This window comes from Pseudonaja textilis, chromosome 7, assembly GCF_049901715.1.
Source record: "Pseudonaja textilis isolate UNSWEBS1 chromosome 7, rPseTex1.2, whole genome shotgun sequence".
NCBI classification, from domain to species: Eukaryota; Metazoa; Chordata; class Lepidosauria; order Squamata; family Elapidae; genus Pseudonaja; species Pseudonaja textilis.
Window position 1 is genome coordinate 11,520,265 of NC_141996.1, and position 21,485 is coordinate 11,541,749.

A 21,485-nucleotide genomic window follows, 5' to 3' on the forward strand; every position below is an offset into this window, starting at 1 on the left:
CCAATATTTGTTTGTATAAAGTAGGGTCTATAACAATATTCCCCTTGAGAGCATAGACTGGGTTATTAAATGTGCTATGTAATAAGTGTTGCTATTTCTGTATGATTTCTCTGCAAGGATCAAAGGAGAGTAACTTTCTTTGTGGTTTCCTCAGGCATTTATTTTAAATTTTTAATCGTAAGACAATCACTGCAAGAATCCCTATGGAGTCAGGTAGCCTCAGAATTGAAATATTAAGTAAAATAAATATTCAGTTAAAAAAAAACAGCAAGTAGCACTTCCCTAACTATATCTAAATTAATATTCTTGGCATAAAAAGAGCTCAGCTATCCAATCAGAAGTATTTGCAAAAGTGTTCCAGCTGCTACAATGCAAAGACACTGCTGTGATTTTGAATTCTGACCTATCTGCCAACATTTTTTCATTGCTCTGTAGAAAGTTAGCATTTACCACCCTCCTGGAAGAATGAAATATTTTGAGGAATATTAAAAAGGCAGAATATTATATTTTCCTAAATGAGAAATGGAGAAACATGGGGTTTTTTGAGGCAGGAAACCAGTGGTAGATTCAATTTGTTTTTACTACCGGTTCTGTGGGCGTGGCTTGGTGGGCATGGCAAGGGAAGGATATTGTAAAATCTCCAGTCAGAAGTGGCATTTGCCGGTTGTCTGAACTACTCAAAATTTCTGCTACTGGTTCTCCAGAACTGGTCAGAACCTGCTGAATACTACCTCTGCAGGAAATAGACTCAGTGTTTTTTAGTAGCTCCAACTGATACTGAAGAGGCAGCTTTTAGAAGTGCAGATTTGGTAATCCATTCAAGATAGGATTAATCCTCACTCATGATCCAACACAGGGCAAAAGTCCTGTGTTATATATTAAGCCACATAACACCCTTTCAGAGCAGTCCAAACTTCAACCAAACTTAGCTCAGACAGACACCTAGGATTTGTATTTCCTCTTTTGCCTATAGAGCCAGCTATGACCCCTACATAACCCCATAGGAATCTGACAACAGCCAATAGAATACAAATTCTTGCACAGGAATAGGAAGCTCAAATACAAAGCCCAAACAAAGTATAACCCACCCACCCTATTCTCAACTCCATTTTATCAGCTGCCCAGAATCACATGTGGTTGGTGGTTCTGCTTCATCATTAAACCATCTTTCCAATCAGCCTCCATGTTTCCAGTGTCTTTCTCCCAGCTTGGAACTGAACCAGATGGATACTTTTTTTTACAGCTCAAAGGAATTTCCCAAAAATCGGTGGTAGCAGAAGAATAATACTGTCAAATATCTTTCATAACCGCTTCCTCTACTTGCTCACAATTCTGGATTTTTTCCATCTGTCTTTCTTCCCTGGAGAAGGGAACAGGCATTCTGGCATCCATAGTAACTTGGCAGACGTCCCATTCAGCAGGAAGGATTCTGCTCTTAAACATAAAGCTGGCCAGGTGGGAAGTTGAGAAGATGGTGAACAGCGTGACTAGCATGGTGACCATCTTGAATGGAAAGAGCTGGACAGAGATACCTTCTACAACTGAGCATCCCGGGTAACAGATCACAGGGGGGATCTTTAAGGATGGTTCTCCTGCCAATAACCGTAGAAGAAAGCCAAGGAAGAACCCAACCATTGAGCCATAGGTGTTGGTGCTGGAAAGAAACAGAGCACAACACAACTGGGGGAAAAGGAGAGTGTATACTAGCTCTCCACTCAAGAACCAGAGGTCAAAGATCGAAGAGGAGTAGAAAGCCAGAAGTGCTGAAATTATCCCAAACACCACCATGGAGATTCTCATTGCCCACAGGACCTCTTTCTCAGTTGCCTGTAAAAAATCAAAGAGAGGGAGGAGGGAAAGGCAGGAAAAATTGCCTCCAAATTAAAATGGGTGCAAATTCATTAACAGGGTGAATGTTGCATGTTAACAATAGCACTTAGTGTCAGGGCTGTCAGGGCTCCCAACAAATCCACCCTCATTCAAATCAAAAGTCTCTAGCCGCATCTCGGAGAAAAGTAAATTGATTTATTAGAAGTTGCCATATTGGCCTGGGGCCGGGTGCAGCCGATACTAAATTACATCACACATTTCCCCCTTGACCCTAGTTTTTCCCCCACCCCCCCGGATGTGACTTCTCCAATGGGACACATCCATCTCCAAGAGTCATCCATCATGCTCTCTTCTTATGCTCTGACAACTTTGGGCTGCTGGGGTGATAATCTAGGCCAGGGATGTCCAACCTTGGCAACTTTAAGACTTGTGGACTTCAACTCCCAGAATTCCTCAGCCAGCAAAGCTGGGAGTTGAAGTCCACAAGTCTTAAAGTTGCCAAGGTTGGACACCCCTGATCTAGGCATTTCAAGAATGCCTTGTTTTTCCCTACTCCCTTTTTCTGGCAGCTAAAAAGTCCAAAGGAGTATCTTTTTAGTTGACACTTAGACTTATATACTGCTTTACAGTGCTTCACAGGCCTCTCTAAGCGGTTTACAGAGTCAGCCTATTGCCCCCAACAATCTGGGTCCTCATTTTACCCACCTCAGAAAGATGGAAGGCTGAGTCAACCTTGAGCCTGGTGGGATTCAAATAGCCAAATTGCAGGCTCACCAGGCTCAAAGTTGACTCAGCCTTCCAACTTTCTGAGGTGGGTAAAATGAGGACCCAGATTGTTGGGAGCAAGAGGCTGACTCTGTAAACCGCTTAGAGAGGGCTGTAAAAGCACTGTGAAGTGGTATATAAGTCTAAATGCAATTGCGATTGCTATAATAATAGTCCTGTCTCATTTGTGGTAGACAGACATTAACTATATAATTTATCCCTTTACCTTTCTTCGGAATATTTTCCTATAGATGTTGTGAGCAAACATGGAACCGGCAGAGAGCAGAGCAGAATCTCCAGAGGACATCACAGCAGCTGCGATGGCACCCAAACCACCGACGGAGATGTACATCGGGCAGAGATGCTGAAGGACTAGCGGAAGTATGAGAGCAGACTCGTTTCTTTCGTACGGGGTGGGGAGGCCATAATCGGTCTGGTTCCAGTCTCAAAAAGGAAACACAGAAGTGTCATTTTCAAAGGTTGCTTCAGAAAGTCAATCAGTGGTGGGCTTTATTTTTATACATGAGGTTGTTGTTATGTGCCAGGGATGTCAAACTCGTGACGTGACATATTGTGCCTTTTTCCCCCCTTCGCTAAACTGGGTGTGGGCGTGGCTAGCACGTGATGCATCTGGCCCATGGGCCGCGAGTTTGACACCCCAGTTATATGCCCAAAGAGGGAAAGAATAAAGGTAGACCTCAATTACAATCATTCATTTAGTGACTGTTCAAAGTTACAATGGCATCCCCCAAAATGATTTAACAGCACTAACACTTGGGCTTATATGCCACTTCACAGCCTTCTATAAGTGGTTTACAGAGTCAACCTATTGCCCCCATCAATCTGGGAGCCTGGTGGGATCCGAACTGCTGAGCTGCAGGCAACCAGCAGGCAGCAGAATTAGCCTGCAACGCTGCATTCTAATCACTGCACTACTATGGCTCTTAGGACCGGTTTTTACACTTAGCAATCATTGTAGAACCCTCATGGTCACATGATAAAAATTCAGATGCTTGGCAAATGTTCGTATTTATGACGGTTTCAATGTCCCAGGATCAGATGATCACCTTTTGTGGCCATCTGACAAGCAAAGTCAATGGAGAAGCCAGATTCACTTAACAACTGATCAAAATTCAGGCATTTGACAACTGGCATGCATTTGTGAAAGTTGGACTGTCCCTGGGTGATTGATTACCCATTTCTAACCTTTCTTGCTGGCTTCCAACAAGCAAAGTCTGCATGATTCACTTAACAACTGCAGTGATTCACTTAACAATTGTGGCAAGAAAGATTGTAAAATGGGACAGAACTCGCTTAACAACTGCCCTGCTTAGCAACAGAAACGTTGTGCTCCACTGTGGTTGCAAATTGAGCACTACCTATAGTATATATTCACAATGGAAGTATGGACTTTGAAACGAATGGCAAAAATTGACTGCTTTGCTGAGAGAATAACATGAATGAATTTCTTTTGACTTAAAGACAAGATAAGGTGAGGGAATCAACTTTTGATTTTGGGAATTGAGGATTAAATTTAATCTGACTAGAGAAATGTTGAATTAGGGTCAAGATTACAGTTGTTTAAATGTATATTTATTCATATTTGATCCTTAATATTTGAAACAAAAGTCTAGCTTCTGTATGGGTACAGCTGGGCTAGGTGACTTTTGAAGTTCCGTTTTGATGTAAATTATTCTATTTATTGTCTTCTTTTATTGATTGAGGTATAGTAGTTTTAATATTGTATTTCTTATATGCTGCTTTGAATATATTTGGTGAAATATTATACACACAATGAGCAGGTTTCTGGGCAGCTATCCAAGACAATATGCATGGTGGCTTAAGCGTCTTTCCCAAATTATTTTTACAAAATGATAGTTCACAGGATCACCAGATAACATGAGATTATACCTTTGATTATACCATATAGATTCTGTCAAGAATGCCAAAGTTTGATGACGTACCAGCATTTTCACATGAGATATTACTAGCCGTGCACCACATCAAACAAAGCTCCATCAAAGAAGATGGAAACCTTGTGGAAATGTGGGATTTGCGCATGTGAGGTGTGTGAAATTTCTTACCCACTTTTTTCATTAGTGAAAGCAATGGCAAAGCAGGATTAATTTTTTAAAAAATCAAAACGATGTTGTGATTTGACCAGCGGAGAAATGGGTAGGCCAACTCTCTTAAAAGATTCTATGTTCTTGATCCTGTTTTTTTAATCGAGGTTTTAAAATACAAAGATAAAAAACTAATTATCATCTTCTTTTAACAACCCCATAATCTCTTGCAGGGTGGAGTGTAGGCAACTGAGTGGAGCTGAGTGTTTACTGGCCGGATGCCCTTCCTGTCACCAATGCGGAGCTTTGTTCAGCTGATATATTCGTATTGTACCCAGAGAAGGAAATATCTTCCTCTACCTAGGATGGAACCCATAGATTGTGAGGCGAGATCTCCACCTCTAGGCCACTGCACCACTCAAAAAAATAAAAAAATGAATGCAAACTAAGAAAAATACTTTTTAGCTTTTTCAAGGCCAGCTCTATATTCCTTTATACGAGGTACTGCTTTGGGTTCATAATTATTTTTATGCTAGGGCTCCTTGAACTGATTAGGATATAAGAGTTTATTTAACATCTATTCAAAACAGTGCTTCTCGCTCTCAGCAACTTTAAGTGTATAGATTTCAACTCCCAGAATCTTCCATAGTATGGCAATAGATTACTAGGTCTGAACCACCCAAATGATGGCTCTGACTCTCCAGTTCTTGTTCAGCCCTGGTTACCTGTGGAGGCAGCCACTGCTCCTATCAATACAGAAGGGATAGCCATGATGAAGCAGCCCAGTCCAGAAAAATAGGAAATTAACCTGGCTTCTTTGTGGGAGGAAGCTGCGAGAACTCGCTGAAAATAGGTTTGCCATGGGATGGCCCCAAGCACCTGGAAGAAAAGGAGAATCTTGAACTGAACTGAAATAAAAACAAGATACGACGGTATGCTTGATCTTAGCCAAAAAGACAGAACTTAAATTCGAACCAGGTTGCCTTTAATCTAACAACTCTGGAAAGTTTATTTAACAGTAGGCGTGATGGGCAACTCTTGGAGCATCTCCAAAGCTTTCTTTCTGGATCATTCTAGAATTTCTGGTCTCCGTTTGCCTTTCTTAAACCAAAGAAACAGCCTCCCAACATCTGCCACATTAGCTTATCGTCCCAGTCTGACATTATTAATTGCATTTCATCTTTAATTTAGGAGTGTGTTTTTCTTAATGTCCTGTGGAAAAGCAGTTTTCCAGCCATCAAGAAGAGAATGCCCTGCCTGTGTATCTCCCATTCCAGTTTGGAATTATCTTAGGCGTATTGTCTACACTGCTATTTAGTTTTAATCCCTCCTAGTGGAGTGAATTTACCGTATCAGCAACAAGATCAAGTGAGGTACTAATACCACTCTAAAAAAGCCTTAGTAAGACCACACCTAGAGTACTGCATCCAGTTTTGTTCACCACATTATAAAAAAGATGTTGAGACTCTAGAAAAAGTGCAGAGAAGAGCAACCAGGAAGATTAGGGGACTGGAGGCTAAAACATATGAAGAACGGTTGCAGGAACTGGGCATGGCTAGTCTAATGAAAAAGGGGAGACATGACAGCAGTTTTCCAATATTTGAAGGACTGCCACAGAGAGGAGGGGGGTCAACCTATTTTCCAAAGCACCTGAAGGCCAGATAAGGAATAATGGATGGAAACAGAACAAGGAGAGATTCAACCTAGAAACAAGGAGATATTTTCTGACAGTGAGAACAATCAACCAATGGAACAGAAGTTGCCTTCGAAAGTTGTGAGAGCTTCATCACTGGAGGCTTTCAAGAAGAGATTGGATTGTCACTTGTCAGAAATGGTGTAAGGTCTCCTGCTTGGGCAGGGGGGTTGGACTAGATGACCTACAAGGTCCCTTCCAACTCTGTTAATCTGTAAACTACCCTGTGTATCTTTTTTTTAAAATAAAAAATAAGTGTTTTTGTGCCAAGAAGAACATGGGTTATCCTTAATTTAGAAGAACCACTGTTTTTATTATTTAGTTGGATACAGTAAGTGCGTCAAGCCCCCAATTCCCCATCCACTTCAGAAATAGATCTTACCAAATATAAGAAATCATCAAACCATCTTCCATAAAACTCTGGTTCTATTTTTCCGGTCCAAGGGGCTTGGGATATATTGTGAGTAGCTGTATGAAAAATGTTTTCTGTAGCAGGGTTCATGATGGCGAAAGGGATACAAATCCACTGGCAGCAAAAAGCAGAAATATTAGAATTAAAATGTTTTCTGAAGGGTTTCTGGTAGTCAAAACGTTCTTTGTGCTCCACAGTCACGATAATGAATTAATTTTTAAAAAAATAGATGAATTGAAAATAGCATTACTTGCTGCTTTCGTGTCTTAATCCCACCCACCTCTGTGTTTTGATTCCACCCGCTTCTTTGTACTTGGCCCTTCCACTTAGATCCTGTCTCTACTTCTGAGTGTATCCTGGCTACTTCACTGTTTTATTCATGTAGTGTCTTTTTTCAGTGTCTAGTGCTCTATTCTGCTATTGAATATTCAGATTATCCTTGGTGGTCTCTGAGGTTGGTTTTCTTTTCTTGCAGATGTTTCATTATCCAGACTACATAACATCATTAAGAGCACTAATTGAAATTGCTTACCATACTTTGGGTAATGAAATATCTGCAAGAAAAACAAAACTCAGAGAGCACTAAGGACACCTCATTTCAACTCTAAGCTACAAATACTCTCCTTTATTGATTCAGATTATCTCCCAGTTCATTGAATAGCATGTCCTAAAGTCTGTAATCTATTGGGATGTCATCAATCAGTGCTTCTCAACCTTGGCAACTTTAAGCTATGTGGATTTCGACTTCCAGAATCCCCCAGCCAGCATGCTAGCTGGGGAATTCTGGGAGCTGAAGTTCATATATTGTACTAGCTCAATATCCGTTCTTTGCTACAAAACTATGTGATCGGGCTTAGTTTTTTGGGAGGAAAATAAGGGGGAAAAATTCTGCCTCTGCCTACCAGCATCCATCGGTATTCATCTGGTTAGCATCCTGTCAGTGTTTAAGAGAGTTGAGGGCTGTTTGGAAACTGAAACAGTATTTGCTATGTGAGCAAGAAGGAGACAGCAAGGAGCCTGGGTGTGGCTTAGCTCACCTGTTCTGTACTAAAGCTGCTTGGTGCTGTGAAAGTAAAACTGAAACTCCTCTCCTCTGCTTGTGTTTTACATTTGGAACAGATTTCTTTTCAGGTGGAGAGGGAGAGTAGAACTCCTTAGCCTCAGAGCGTGTTAATAATAATATACGAAATACTAATGCTCTGATGGTCATTTCGAAAAATCCTTTCTTAGTGACCACCTAGAAGCCAAGAGGAACATACGTGCCAAATTTCAAGTTTGTAGGCTTTACGGTTCTGGAGATTTTGTGATGATGCGTGAGTGGTATTTCGCTTTTATATATATAGATTTCAAAATTGCCAGGGTTGGGAAATACTGTCATAAATAATGAAAGTACACTGGTGTTTCATTCTGGATTTTGAATCACTCCCAATAGTTCAAGTGAGTGGTAATACAATAAGATAGGAACTTACCAGACTGAGCGATATAAAGATAAGTTGTATCACGTCTGTATAGGCCACTGAATACAAACCTCCTAGTAAAGTATACAATATCACCGTACATGCAGAAAGAATGATGGCAATATAACCCTGGATGTCCAAAATGACCTTCATGGTTGCTCCTAGGAAAAGATGCAGTAATTATTACTTAAGTGCAGGAATACATTTCACGCTATGCCATTTCTCTTAACCAAATAAATTAATTTACAGGTAGTTCTCGACTTACAAACCACAATTGAACCCCAAATTTATGTGGCTAAGTGAGATAGTTATTAAGTGAATTTCCCTCCATTTTGCAAAGTCTTGCAAAAATTGTTAAGTAAATCACTGCAATTTGGTTAGTAACATGATCGGTAAACGAATCTTGATCAGGTGACCTTGGAGACGCTGCAACAGTCATGAGTGTGAAAAATGGTCATAGGTCCAGGAGTCAGCTTCAAAAATGTTAGCAACTGGTTCTCTGCCAGTTTGCTGGGTGGGCATGACCATGGTGGGCGTGGCCTAATTGGACTCCTCATCATGATGGGGGGTGGGGGGCAGGGCATTTTCACCCTTCCCGGGCTCCGGAGGCCCTCTGGAGTCCTTCCGAAACTTCCGGGAGGCCCGTTTATCACCCACCCTGAGCCTCCACATGGGCCCTGCATTTACCTGGCATCCAAAACGGGCTGCATGGGGACTCCTGGGAGGAGAGGGGAGGGGTGGGCAGGGTCAGCCAGGGATGGGATTTACCAGTTCACTGAATCGATCATTAAAAAATGATAAAATTAGCTACCAGTTCACCAGAACCAGGGCAAATCGATAGCAGCCTACCCCTGCATAGGTCCCATTTTTCAGTGCCATTGTAATTTCAAACGGTCACTAAATGGACTGTTGTAAGTCGAGGGCTTCCTGTATATTCAAAATAACTGTTCCATTTGTAACAAAAGCATAGTCATTGTTATAGAAATTCTATTCCCAGGATTATCACTTTTGGGCCATTCCTCTGAAATTCTAGAAGGTGAAAACTGACCAGGTTGATCTATGAATTATGAATCTCTGGCATCAAAGAGTCACACCTCAATTCTATTTTCTTTTTTTTTTTTATATATAAATTTTTATTATTTTTTTAACATAAAAAACACAACAACAAAGCATAAAAGTATCAGCTCCCCCATATTTTTGTACACACCGTAAGTCGGTTGGTCCATCGGTTTTGTGCATTCACCTCATAGTCACAATTACAGTTACTTTATATAATACTCTTATCAATACAAATTTATAAATCCTAGTATCTCTATTAAAGAAAAAAAAGAAAAATTTGACTAAACTTTTATTCGGTCATGCCTTTATGAGATAACTATATTTTAAATATTTTATTCTAAAACAAATCTTATAATCATACCAATTCTATCCCAAATATGAAAAAGAAAGAAACAAAGAAAGCTATTATATAAATATAGTATCAAAAACCAATAAAAGGAAAGGGAAAATAAAGTCATTATTATTCCTTATTATCTAACTTTTATATTTTAATATTTCATCATTCAACCATTGATAGAAAAGATCCCAAACTAAATAAAATTGTTTATCTTCTTGCTCTCTAATTTCAAAAGTCAATCTACTCATCTCAGCACATTCCAAAATTTTCTTTACAACTTCTTCTTGCAATGGAATTTTCTCATTTTTCCAATTTTTGCAAATACAATCCTAGCAGCAGTCAATACATTTACAATCAAATATTTCAACTCTTTACTATAAGTATCTGGTAGTATTCCCAATAGAAAAACTCCGGTTTCAAGTCTATATGCTTCTTTGTCATTTTTCCAGCCACATGTGGATTTTAGTCCAATATTTTCTAGCATCCTCACAAGTCCACCACATGTGATAGTATGAACCAGGTTTCTGATGACATTTCCAGCATTTTTCGGATTTGTTCTTAAACATTCTTGCTATCCTTGTCGGGGAAAATGCCACCTGTAAAACATCTTATACAAGTTTTCTTTATAGGCTGTAGACATTGTCATTTTATAATTTTGCGACCATAATTTCTGCCATTTCTCTAAATCAATCCCATATCCAAAATTCCTCCCCACGCAATCATAGTTTCTTTAACTTGTTCTTCCTCAAGCTTAATTTGCAATAAATAACCATACAATTTTTTAATCACCTTTTCATCAGTACCCATCAAAATCTTATCCAAGTCAGTTTGCTTATCATAAAATCCCTCTGCTTTGGAATCCTCATGGTACTTTGAATATATTTGCAAATATGAAAACCAATTCATCCGTATACCTTGTTCTTCCAATTTTTGCATCGATTTAAGTTCACCCTTTTCATCTAATAATTCCCCATAGTTAACTGTTTGTTCCTTTTTTATAGATTATAGGATAAGAAAACGCTTCTATCGTCGATAACCAAACTGGAATTTTCAAATAACACTGTTTTTTTATCTTCTCCCAATTCAACCACAGAGACTCCCGTATATAATGCCTTCTAAAATACCCCTGTGTTTTAGTTCCCTTGTACCATAAAAAAGCATGCCAGCCCAACAACAAATCATGACCTTCTAATGTCAACAATCTGGTTTTCCTTAATGTTATCCATTCTTTAACCCACGTCAAGTTTGCAGCTTGGTAGTACAACTCCCAATTAGGCAGTCCAAACCCTCCTCTAAATCTAGCATCCTGTAAAAGCTTTAACTTTATTCTTGCTTTCTTACCTTGCCATATATACTTCAAAACAATTTTATTTAAATCCTCAAAATATTCTTTTCCAAGCCTAATTGGTATTGTTTGAAACAAAAATAAGACTCTGGGTAAAATGTTCATCTTAATTGTTGAAATCCTTCCTATTAATGACAATTGTAAGTTCTCCCATTTTTTCAAGTCTTGAGCTATCTGTTGTTTAAGTTTAATATAATTATTCTCCTTCAATGTACTACATCTTGATGTCAAATATATCCCCAGATACTTAACCTTGTTTGTAACTTGAATTTTTTAACAGTTCTGCCAACTCTTCCCTTTGTTTCAGCAACATATTCTTTGACAAAATCTTTGTTTTATCTCTATTTATTTTCAAACCAGCCACCTCCCCATAGACCTCTATCTTTTCCAACAGTTTCAAGGCTGTTTCTATAGGGTCTTCCAAGATAAAGACTAGGTCATCTGCAAAGGCTTGTAGTTTAAATTCTTCCTTTTTAATTTTCATTCCTTTTATAGTTTTATCTTCTCTGATATTTCTATTCAACACTTCCAAAGTCAATACAAATATCAAGGGAGAAAGAGGACAACCTTGTCTTGTGCCTTTTCTTATATTAATAGGATCTGTAAGTTCTCCCTCCATCATTACCTTAGCTGTTTGTTCATTATAAATTGCTTCTATTGCCTGAATAAATCTTCTAGCAAAGCCCATCTGTTCCATTAAAAGTAACATAAATCTCCAATTCACGTTATCAAATGCCTTTTGAGCATCTAAAAATATCAAGGCCATTTGCTTTTCAGGATGTGCCTCATAGTATTCCAGGGTGTCCAGAATTACTCTCATATTGTCTCTGATTTGTCGCTTTGGCAAAAACCCATTTTGGTCTGAGTGGATAAAGTTATTCAAGTACTTTTAAGTCTTTCTGCTAATATTGAAGCAAAAATTTTATAATCTGCATTTAGTAAAGAAATCGGTCTATAATTCTTGATTTGCAGTAGGTCCGCCTCCTCTTTTGGAATAAGTGTAATGTAAGCCTCTGACCATGTTTTAGGTATCATCTTTTTTTAACATAACTTCATTCATAACTTCTAACAGTGGAATACACAGTGATTCTTGAAAGATTTTATAAAATTCTACAGGAAACCCGTCTGGACCTGGTGCCTTTCCATTATTTTGTTTCTTAAGTGCTTGACTTAACTCCATCATTGTTATATTACTTTCTAGCATTTCTTCAATCTCTTTGGGTATCTTAGGTAGATTTGCATTCTGTAGGTATTGTTTAACTTTCTCCTCGTCAATGTCTTCTTTCTTATACAAATGCTTATAAAAATCATAAATAATCTCTTTTTTTTCTTTGCTGCCATAACAAATTTTACCTTGGTCGTCTATTAACTGCGGTATTTTCCTCGACTCTTTCTCCTTTCTCAATTTGTATGCTAGCCATCTACCTGGCTTATTTGCATCCTCAAAATAATTCTGTTTAGCATTCCTAATTTTCTGTGCCAGTTCTTCTTTCTCTATTAAATCCATTTTATGTTTAGTTATATCCAGTTTCATTTTAACATCTTTTCTGTGTGGCATTTTCTGTAATTCTTTTTCAAGTCCCTTATATTCATCATCCAAGGCTTTAAGAGTTCGCCTTTTCCTGTTGTTCTTTTTCTTGTATAGTCTATTATCAAGCCTCTAACATAGGCCTTCATTGTGTCCCAAACATTCTGTATTGAGGTGTCTTCTTTTCTGTTCTCTTTAAAGAAGAAGGCCAATTCTTTCTCCATCCATTGTATAAATTCCTTATCCTTTAAAATAGAATTATTTAATGTCCATCTCGATCTTTTCCTTTGTCCCTTCCATTCAATTGTCAATGGGTTATGGTCAGCCCAAGTACTTGTTTCAATATTTACTTCTTGAATACTAGACATTAAATCTGTTGAGATCCAAATCATATCCAGTCTGGACCATGATAAATGCCTATTTGAATAGAACGTAAATTGCTTAGATTTATCATTTCTTTCTCTCCATATGTCTTTTAAAGTTAATTCATCTATCATTTTAAAAAGGATTTAGGAAGAGTTTTCCTGTTATGCTTTACTGTTGTTGCAATATAGTCAAGTCTATTATCCACAATTCCATTAAAGTCTCCCATCATAATTACATTAGCATAGTCAAGTTCGGCAGTCTTAGTATGTAATTTTCTATAGAATTCTTCCTGTTTATCATTCGATGCATAAATTGCAATCAAAAGTATCTTTCTATTATTGTCCATTATTTCTACCATTAATATTCTCCCATCATCATCTGTATAAATCATTTTTGCTGGAATGGCCTCTTTAATATATAAAACCACCCCTCTTTTCTTGGATTGTGTCAAAGAGGTATACAATTTCCTAATTTTGGTTGTAATAACAATTGTTCATGTTGCTTTTTAATATGAACTTCTTGTAAACAAATTATGTCGAACCTTAATTTCATTAATTTATGGAAAATCTTCCTTCTCTTAGCAGCTAAGTTCAGTCCATTTATATTCATTGTAATCAATTTTTTTCTTCCATAATTATGTTTTATATTTAGATTTAACCACTCTCGTGGGTCTTGCCTCACGTTGATCTTTAATATCAACTTGTCCACCTACTGCACCTTCTTCTTTTCCAACCTCCATTTGTTCCTCTTGAGATTCAATTGATGGGACCTCCTTTCCTGCTCCTCCTTCTCTGCCTCCAAAAACCTCTGCGCAAAACAGTTCTGCTTTCTCAATTGAATCAATTCTATGTCTCTGTTCCTGCCACGTAAACATCAATCCTTCTGGAATCAACCACCTGTAAGACACCTCTTTTTCCAATAACCTTTTAGTCAGGAATCGGTATTCTCTTCTCATCTCTCTCACTCTTCTAGGTATTTGTTTTAAAACCAAAATTTCTTTACTTTTGTATTTCAGTGGCTTCTCTCTTGCTACTTGCAATATTTGTGTCTTCAAAGATTTTTTAATAAATCTAATATGAACTTCTCTGGGTAGGTTATTTCTCATCGCATATCTTGTAAAAACTCGATATATCTCATCAATTCCATCCATCATCTTCTCTTCTGTTATCTCGAGTGCCTCCGCCAAGATTCCTACCATTATCGCAACCAAATCTTGTCCTTTTTCTTCTTCTATATTTTGGAATCTAAGATAAAATTCTGATCTATCCAACTCCCACTTCAACATCTCACTTTTTCTTGTTCAATCGCTATTAATCTATTGTCGATATTTCCAATTTTCTCCTCTCTTTGTTTGCCTCCCTCTTCAACATTTTGGAGTCTCTCTTCATATTTTTCCATCATCTGTTCCATCCTACCTGTTCTTTGTTCAATAGTATCCATTTTTACCTTAAGATCTTGAATTCCTTGCATAATCATCTGGAAGGATACTCTTTCTTGTTCTTTTTCTTTCTCCTTATCTTGCTTTAACAATGTCTGAATTGAAGCTGTCCAGATGGTGGGGAGGCAGAAGCAGACATAGAGGCACCCGAAGATATAAATTTCTTACTCATTTTAAGTGGTTCCAACTCTTCAAGTTTTTTCAAATTTTAGTCCACAAAAAGAGAAAGAAATATGAAATTTTAATCCAAGGTAAGAAGGCCAACAATAAAAAAGCCAAAAGTGAGAGAGAAAAAGAAAAAAAGAAAAAGAAAATTCTTCAAATTCTTCCTGACCTTAGTTCAATAAAAAAGAATGAGAAAAAAAAACCATAAAAAAAAAAAAAAAAGTAACAGTAAAAATAAAAACCCAATAATAATAATAAACAAGACAAAGCCAAAAAGGAAGAAGGGAAAAAGAAAAAGAGAAAAAACAAAAACAAAACAAAAACCAAGAAAAATAAGTTTCTTCAAATTCCACACCTTAGTCCAGCCAGAAAAAAAAAAAAAAAAGAAAAACCTCAATTAAAAAAGGAAAAAGAAATAGTCCGCTAATGTACATTAAAAAAAAAAAAAGGAAAAAGGAAAAAAGAAAACAGGATCCAAATAGACAAAAGAAAAAATAAAATCAGTTAAATCAAAATAAAATATAAGTAGAAAAAAGAAATTCAGAGGCTTCCCTTTGCAAATAAATCAAGCTTAAAAGTCAGGACCTTGATGTTAGTGAAGGGGTTGGCAGAACTCAAAAAAAAACAACAACACTGCACTCTATTTAATTATCCAAGGCTCTAATTATAACTCCCTTCTCTTTCCACAAGCTTCAAAGCTGAGCCATGTATATCCAGAAAGACACCTGTAATAATATTCCACAAAGTGCTTTCCTCTATCTTATCAGGGGATGTCCTTGAGAAGAAGAGTCTATTTTTCTTTTTTTAAATATTTCCGAGCCTCTAGGTGGCAGTGTTACAAAGTATCATAGTTCTCACTTTCCCCCTCCTCTCTTAAGGGAAAGCCGTCTTGCAATACACAAAACAAACACCGAAAAATCAAACAAAATCAAGAGAAGCCTCTAGCCCAGAAAAAATAAAAATAAAAAGTCCAGAAAAAGAATAAAACATATGAATATATAGAAAAAAGAAAACAGTCCAGTTATCCAATAAGTAACAATAGAGTCCGAAAGCAAAGAAAAGAAAAAAATGGATTCTCTCTTTGACGTTTCCCTAAAAAACGCCGCTAAATCAATTTTGTCAAAAAACAAAACAAAAATCACACAGGTTTCTTCAGATAATTAGAGTAAACTTTCCAAATTCAAAAATTAAATAAAAAAAGAAGTTCTCACCCAACCGACAAACTCTTTCTCAAACTCTTTCCGTCTGGAGTCGCCCCGGCCTCAGCAGCATGGGGGCTGCCTCTCCGCCGCTGGCAAGAAGAGCTTCACCCGGGCTCTCCAGGGATTTTGCGGTATCCCCGGAATCCTCAGGATATGCTCTTCACGATGGCTGTCCCTACGGGACAGCGTAGGTCCGTTGGACCGGCCAGTGGCGGAGATATCGGCTGCAATCGAGGAGCTCGATTGCAGACCGTATCGCCACGGCGCAAGCTCCTCCCATCTCCCACCTCAATTCTATTTTCATAGGTTAAATGGACATCATATTCTATGACCTCCGTTCCTAAAATGGTTGTCATATTAAATGAACAGATGAAATATTCGAACGTATATTCTGTATATTCATCCTTCATACCAACCAGCAAGTATGCTGTTGAAAATTTTTGCTTCAGTCTTGGCAGAAAGACTGAAAAGATACTTAAATAACTTTATCCATATTGACCAAAATGGATTTCTGACAAAGAGACAAATCAAAGACAACGTGAGAATTATTTTGGATACTTTGGGATATTATGAAGCGCATCCTGAGAAGCAAATGGCCTTGATGTTTTTAGATGCCCCAAAAGCCTTTGACAATGTGAGTTGGCGATTCACTTTACTTCAATTGATACAAATGGGCTTTGGTAAAAAAAATTATCCAAGCCATTGAAACAATACACCATAAACAAACTGCAAAGGTGATGGTAAATGGAGAATTAACAGAATCTATAGATATAAGAAAAGGGGCAAGGCAAGGCTGTCCACTGTCACCTCTGCTGTTTGTGTTAACATTGGAAGTGTTAAATAGGAACATCAGAGGAAAAAAACTATTCTTACCCTCAAGACTGCAGGGAGGAATTTCAGCATAACTAAATATTCCTCTCATTGATGGGGGATTCAAATAGTTTTACCACCGGTTCAGTGGGCGTGGCTTGGTGGGCAATCTCCTCATCTCCTATTTATATACCAGACTTTAGAAATGTGAAGCAGATGGAGATTGGAGCTACAAATATTCTCAGATCACAGTTGAAGTAGTTATCCTGAACATGCCTCCACTAATCAATACATCATTTATAGGATGGAAAGCTAATCTCAGCTGTCTTCCCTTGGCTTCCACATTGCTAAATTTAGTTTCTGCCAAGACAGGTAAAAGACACAAATATTACCTAAAGAGGCAAGAACGGCAGCAAACCAGAATATATCAGCAATCAATGGAGGAATAAAAAGAAGGCAGCTCATCACGTTCCCATACATCTCTTGGATTGGATCCATCAGAGTCACATAATTTCTCATTCTCATGGGATTGACAAAGAAGAAGCCTCCTATTTTTTTAAAAAAAAAGTTGTATAACAATCAGTTATTTTTACAAAAGGCATCATAGTGCTTCTCAGTTAAGCTAAAGGTAAATGTTTTCTCTGTCCAGTTGTGTCCAGCTCTAGAGGGTAGTGATTCATACTGTGTATTCATACACTCCGTTTCCTAGCTGAGGGAGCCAGCATTGTCCCAAGACATTTCTGTGACCAGCAAAACTATACGCCGTGGGGCACGGAACACTGTTACCTTCCCACCAAAGTGGTACCTATTTATCTACTTGAATTTGCATGCTTTTGAACTGCTAGGGGAATTCACCCATTGCACGTACTTGGGTCTCAAGCTGCCAGCCTTCTGGTTGACAGCTGAGTATCTTAACAGTTAGGCCAATGCACCCCTTTTTTGCAGTACAAGGTGGTGATTATTATCCTGCAAGGGACAAGATCTGGTTTCCTACTGGGTCATCACTACCCAAGTATTTCTGTTCAAGTGTACCCCAGGTTCCCTCTGTTAGAAAATGTTATCCGGTGGGTGGGGCCTCGGAGCCATCTCTCCTCTGTTCCAAAACCTGCCATATGCAACAATCTTACTGTTGAGGTCCAGAAGACCCCCAACCAATGTGCCTACCATCTCTGTCCCATTGTTTCTTTTTTATTCGTATCCATAACCATGCTTATCCTTATACCTGTTATCTAATACTTGCTTGACAAATACCTAAACAAACAAACAAACAAATATTGTGAAGACCTAGCTCTTCCCCAAGCACTGGACTAGGACATTAGGTGAACCCAATATAGGTGTGTTGTGAGTCCATTATGGTGCCTTGGCTATTGTATTATGGCCTTACTGTTTCTTAATGTTGACTTTGCTTTCTGTGTTGTGATTGATGGTTTTAATATTTATTAATGGTGGGAATTCAAAAATGTTTACTATCAGTTCTGTGAGCATGGCTTGGTGAGCGTGGTGTGGCTTGGTGAGCGTGGCTTGGTGGGCCTGGCAGGGGAAGGATACTGTAAAATCTCCATTCCCTCCCCACTCCTGAGGGAAGGTTGCTGCAAAATCCCATTCTCTCCCCACCCCACTAACCTGCTTTCCAGCCCCATTCTCCTGTGCAGGGCAACAAAAGAAGACCCAGCTGATCAGCTAGAACTCAGGAGGCAGAGAAGAGATGGAGTCCGGGCCAGTCAGAGGTGGCATTTGCTGGTTTTCTGAACTACTCAAAATTTCCGCTACTGGTTCTCCAGAACTGGTCAAAACCTGCTGAATACCACCTCTGGATTAACCCAATATAGGTGTGTTGTGAATCTGCTACGGTGCCTTGGCTATTGTATTATGGCCTTATTATTTCTTAATGTTGACCTTGCTTTCTGTGTAGTGATTGAAGGCTTTAATATTTATATAGCCGCCATCTTGGACAAAACCCAGACATCAGTAAGATGGCACCCAAAGACAAGTTTTTAAGAGTATGTCTGAGGCAGCAACTGATATGAGAGGAAGATCAAGAGCCATGGCAGAACAAGGCCCAGCATGAGATGTACCATGAACAGATCGCTGAGGTGGCAGACATAGGAAATCCTACCACTAGCCAGGCAGAGGGTGGAGGGCAGGGCAGCCATGCAGTGGCATCAGGGGTGGGAGCAGAAGAAAGGGGCGAGGCGGCAGAATCAGGGAGACGGGCAGCAGTGGCCCTACACCCACAATCTCAGTTTCTCACAGGGGCCCTTGAGAAAACTAATTGCCCACCCCTGATTGAAGAGTAAAAGCAAAAATAAGAGCGCACAGAAGAAACAGTGCAGAAAAGACACAGAAAAAACATTTTTAAAAATCCTAAACAAGCGGGAATAGAAGAGTTATTGCACAACTTGACCTATTAAGTGAGTTTCATTTCTACACATCTAATAAGCATGCAGTGATAGACAGGAAAGAGCGTAGTGAGATACTGGAGAGGAAAGGACATCGGAAGCAGCTTATTCTGCTTGATTCTGACATGAAGATAATGAATCATGCCTTTTTTCACAGCATAAGAAATCTCAAAGTATAAGACTATTTCGGCAATATGCCTTAACAAACTTTTCGGGAAAGGGAATCACTGACATACTACAGATGTTGTTGAACAAGAAGTCTCCCAGGATAAGTCTTATTTATTAATGAAGGAAACAATCAATCAATCAATCATCAATCAATCAAGGAACTGCCAAAAAAGCTAAACAGCCCAATCACCGCCACCCCCAACATCAGCAGTGTAGGCCACTAGAATATGTAGTAAATTGACAAACCCAACTCTCTACTAGCCCTGATGATATTCCTAATATCCACAAGAAAACAACCACGCTCAGAGAGCACCAAAGACCCCCTGATATACAAATATTTTCCTTTATTGATAACTAAAGAGTTTACTCGATCATTCTAAGCTAAGAGTACAAGCCACTCATGTATTTTCCAACCAATTGAAATGTTGCTTCTGATCATTGTCAAAAGCACATACCAGGGCAGATAACTTGAGATAAAATTAAACATGGAGAGAGATTTAAATATTTTGACTTGGTGTCCAGTGGTGGGATGCAACCGGTTTTACAACCGATTTGGTGAGCGCGCACATGTGCTCGAAAACTGTCCATTTTAAGCTTTAAAACTTACCTTCTATGTCAGCGTTGGTGAGTAAAACAGCTGATGCGTGGCAATCTGCTGTGCCACACCAATCAGCTGAGCTAAACAAACAGGAAAATATAGGACAGGAAAGGGTGGGCAGGGCCAACTGTTCACCAGAACTACCAGTTCGCTAGAACCAGTGTGAACTGATAGAATCCCACCACTGCTGGTGTCTGTTCATTTGTCTAACACCATAATGGTTTGTTTAAGAATCTTTAAAATCTTTACCAACAAGGAGAGACAAAGCAAAGCCAACTGGAGCTTGAACCCACACCAGTCCTCTTGAAGGGAGGTAGACAATTTCAGCCGTGCCATTGATGTAGGCTCCTCCAACCCATGTTGCTGAAAGGAACCGAGAAAGGGGAAAATGAAGTGAATAAAAAAGACATGGATAATTATAGACGGTCCTTGACTTACAACCAAGGTCCCAAAGTTTTGTTGCTAAGCAAGACAGTTGTTAAGTGAACATTGCCCCATTTTACAACATTTCTTGCCACTGTTGCTAAGTGGATCACCGCAGTTATTAAGACATTCTTAGTCAGCTGAGGAGGATCGGATCACTCATGATTAAAAGCATGTTGCTTCCAATCCCCAGATTTTGACTAAACCCGCTCTAGCTCATTTTCTGTTGGCACACCAGCCTTGCATTCAATGTAAGAGAATAACAGAATAACAGAGTTGGAAGGGATCTTGAAGGTCTTCTAGTCCAACCCCCTGCTCAAGCAGGAGACCCTACGCCATTTCAGGAAAATAGTTGTCCAATCTCTTCTTAAAAACTTCCAGTGTTGGAGCATCCACAACTGCTGGAGGCAAGTTGTTCTGCTGATTAATTGTTCTGTCAGAAAATTTCTCCTCCTCCAATCTCCAGTGTTGGAGCACCCACAGCTTCAGAAAGCAAGCTCTTCCTCTAGTTAATTGTTCTCATTGTCTGGAAAATTCTCCTTTTTTTTTTCAAGTTTTCTCCCCGATTAGTTACCATCCATTGCTGCTTGTCCTACCTTCAAGTGCTTTGGGGAATAATGACCCCTTCTTTTTTATGTACAATGAGAGCTTATGCACTGAAGACAAATTCCTTGTGTGTCCAATCACACTTGGCCAATAAAGAATTCTATTCTAATTCTACTCTACTTCTACTCTACTCTCTTCTATTATATTCTATCCTATTCTTTTTCTACTCTACTTCTACTCTACTCTACTCTATTCTATTTTGCATTTCAGCCTCTTAGATGTGGGAACACTTGCTATCATATCCAGTCCAGAGTAAGCATTAGAGTAAAAGATGCTATTTATCATTCCAAAGTTTTTCTACTTACCAGTTGCTGTGAACAACCCAATGCAAAAATTCATGTTCCTGCCTCCCACCATGGCTACTTCACTGGGCTTCTGCTGTTCCTTCTGCCTGGTTTTCCGAGAAGCCCATATTCCAATAGCTAAAGTCAGGGCATAGAATAAAAGCAGAGCTACTAAGCCACTGATATTCAAAGCCATTTTTCATAAAAATCTCAAGAACGGACTGAAAATGGATCCAGGGAGTAAGCAAATGATGCGAGCCGGCCAGAAGTGCCTTACAGAATGCTCCCTGGTTTTGTACAAACCATGCAGAAGAGCTGTAACCTTGTGATAAAGACAGTTGTTTCTTCTCTAGACCAAACAATCTCTTGAGTCTTTAAATATTAGATAAGAATAATTCTTTTGCTGCTGAGTTGGGTGCTCCAAATTCATCCACCAATATTTTTCTTTATACGAAGTGGACAAAAGCGGTGTAAAGTTTTCTGCCTAAGCAGGGGGTTGGACTAGAAGACCTCCAAGGTCCCTTCCAATTCTGTTAT

At 38.8% G+C, this 21,485-nt stretch overlaps 1 protein-coding gene across 2 annotated transcripts; it reads right to left on the reverse strand.

The window, feature by feature from the left end:
- Nucleotides 1-141: 141 nt before the first annotated feature.
- LOC113440401 (high-affinity choline transporter 1-like) lies at nucleotides 142-21,268 on the reverse strand. 2 transcript variants are annotated; one of them, XM_087937051.1, is made up of 8 exons: nucleotides 20,970-21,268; nucleotides 19,885-19,998; nucleotides 16,863-17,018; nucleotides 8,233-8,381; nucleotides 6,734-6,877; nucleotides 5,384-5,537; nucleotides 2,822-3,039; nucleotides 142-1,827 (listed from the first exon to the last, which is right to left on the reverse strand). In XM_087937051.1, exons 1-8 carry the CDS (start codon nucleotides 21,142-21,144, stop codon nucleotides 1,291-1,293), a joined length of 1,647 nt encoding a protein of 548 aa, XP_087793177.1. In that variant the 5' UTR covers nucleotides 21,145-21,268; the 3' UTR covers nucleotides 142-1,290. The 2 variants fall into 2 exon arrangements, with proteins under 2 accessions (XP_087793177.1, XP_087793178.1); XM_087937052.1 differs by having other exon boundaries at nucleotides 1,312-1,654.
- Nucleotides 21,269-21,485: the final 217 nt, after the last annotated feature.

Bases quoted from the DNA above. Each gene is read 5' to 3' on its own strand.
- LOC113440401 (XM_087937051.1), bottom strand. From the start codon at position 21,144: ATGGCTTTGAATATCAGTGGCTTAGTAGCTCTGCTTTTATTCTATGCC. The intron at 17,019-19,884 runs GTAAAGATTTTA...TTAAAAAAATAG, and splicing joins TGCTTTGTCTCTCCTTGTTG to GAGGCTTCTTCTTTGTCAAT. The intron at 6,878-8,232 runs GTAAGTTCCTAT...TTTTGCTGCCAG, and splicing joins TCTTTATATCGCTCAGTCTG to TGGATTTGTATCCCTTTCGC.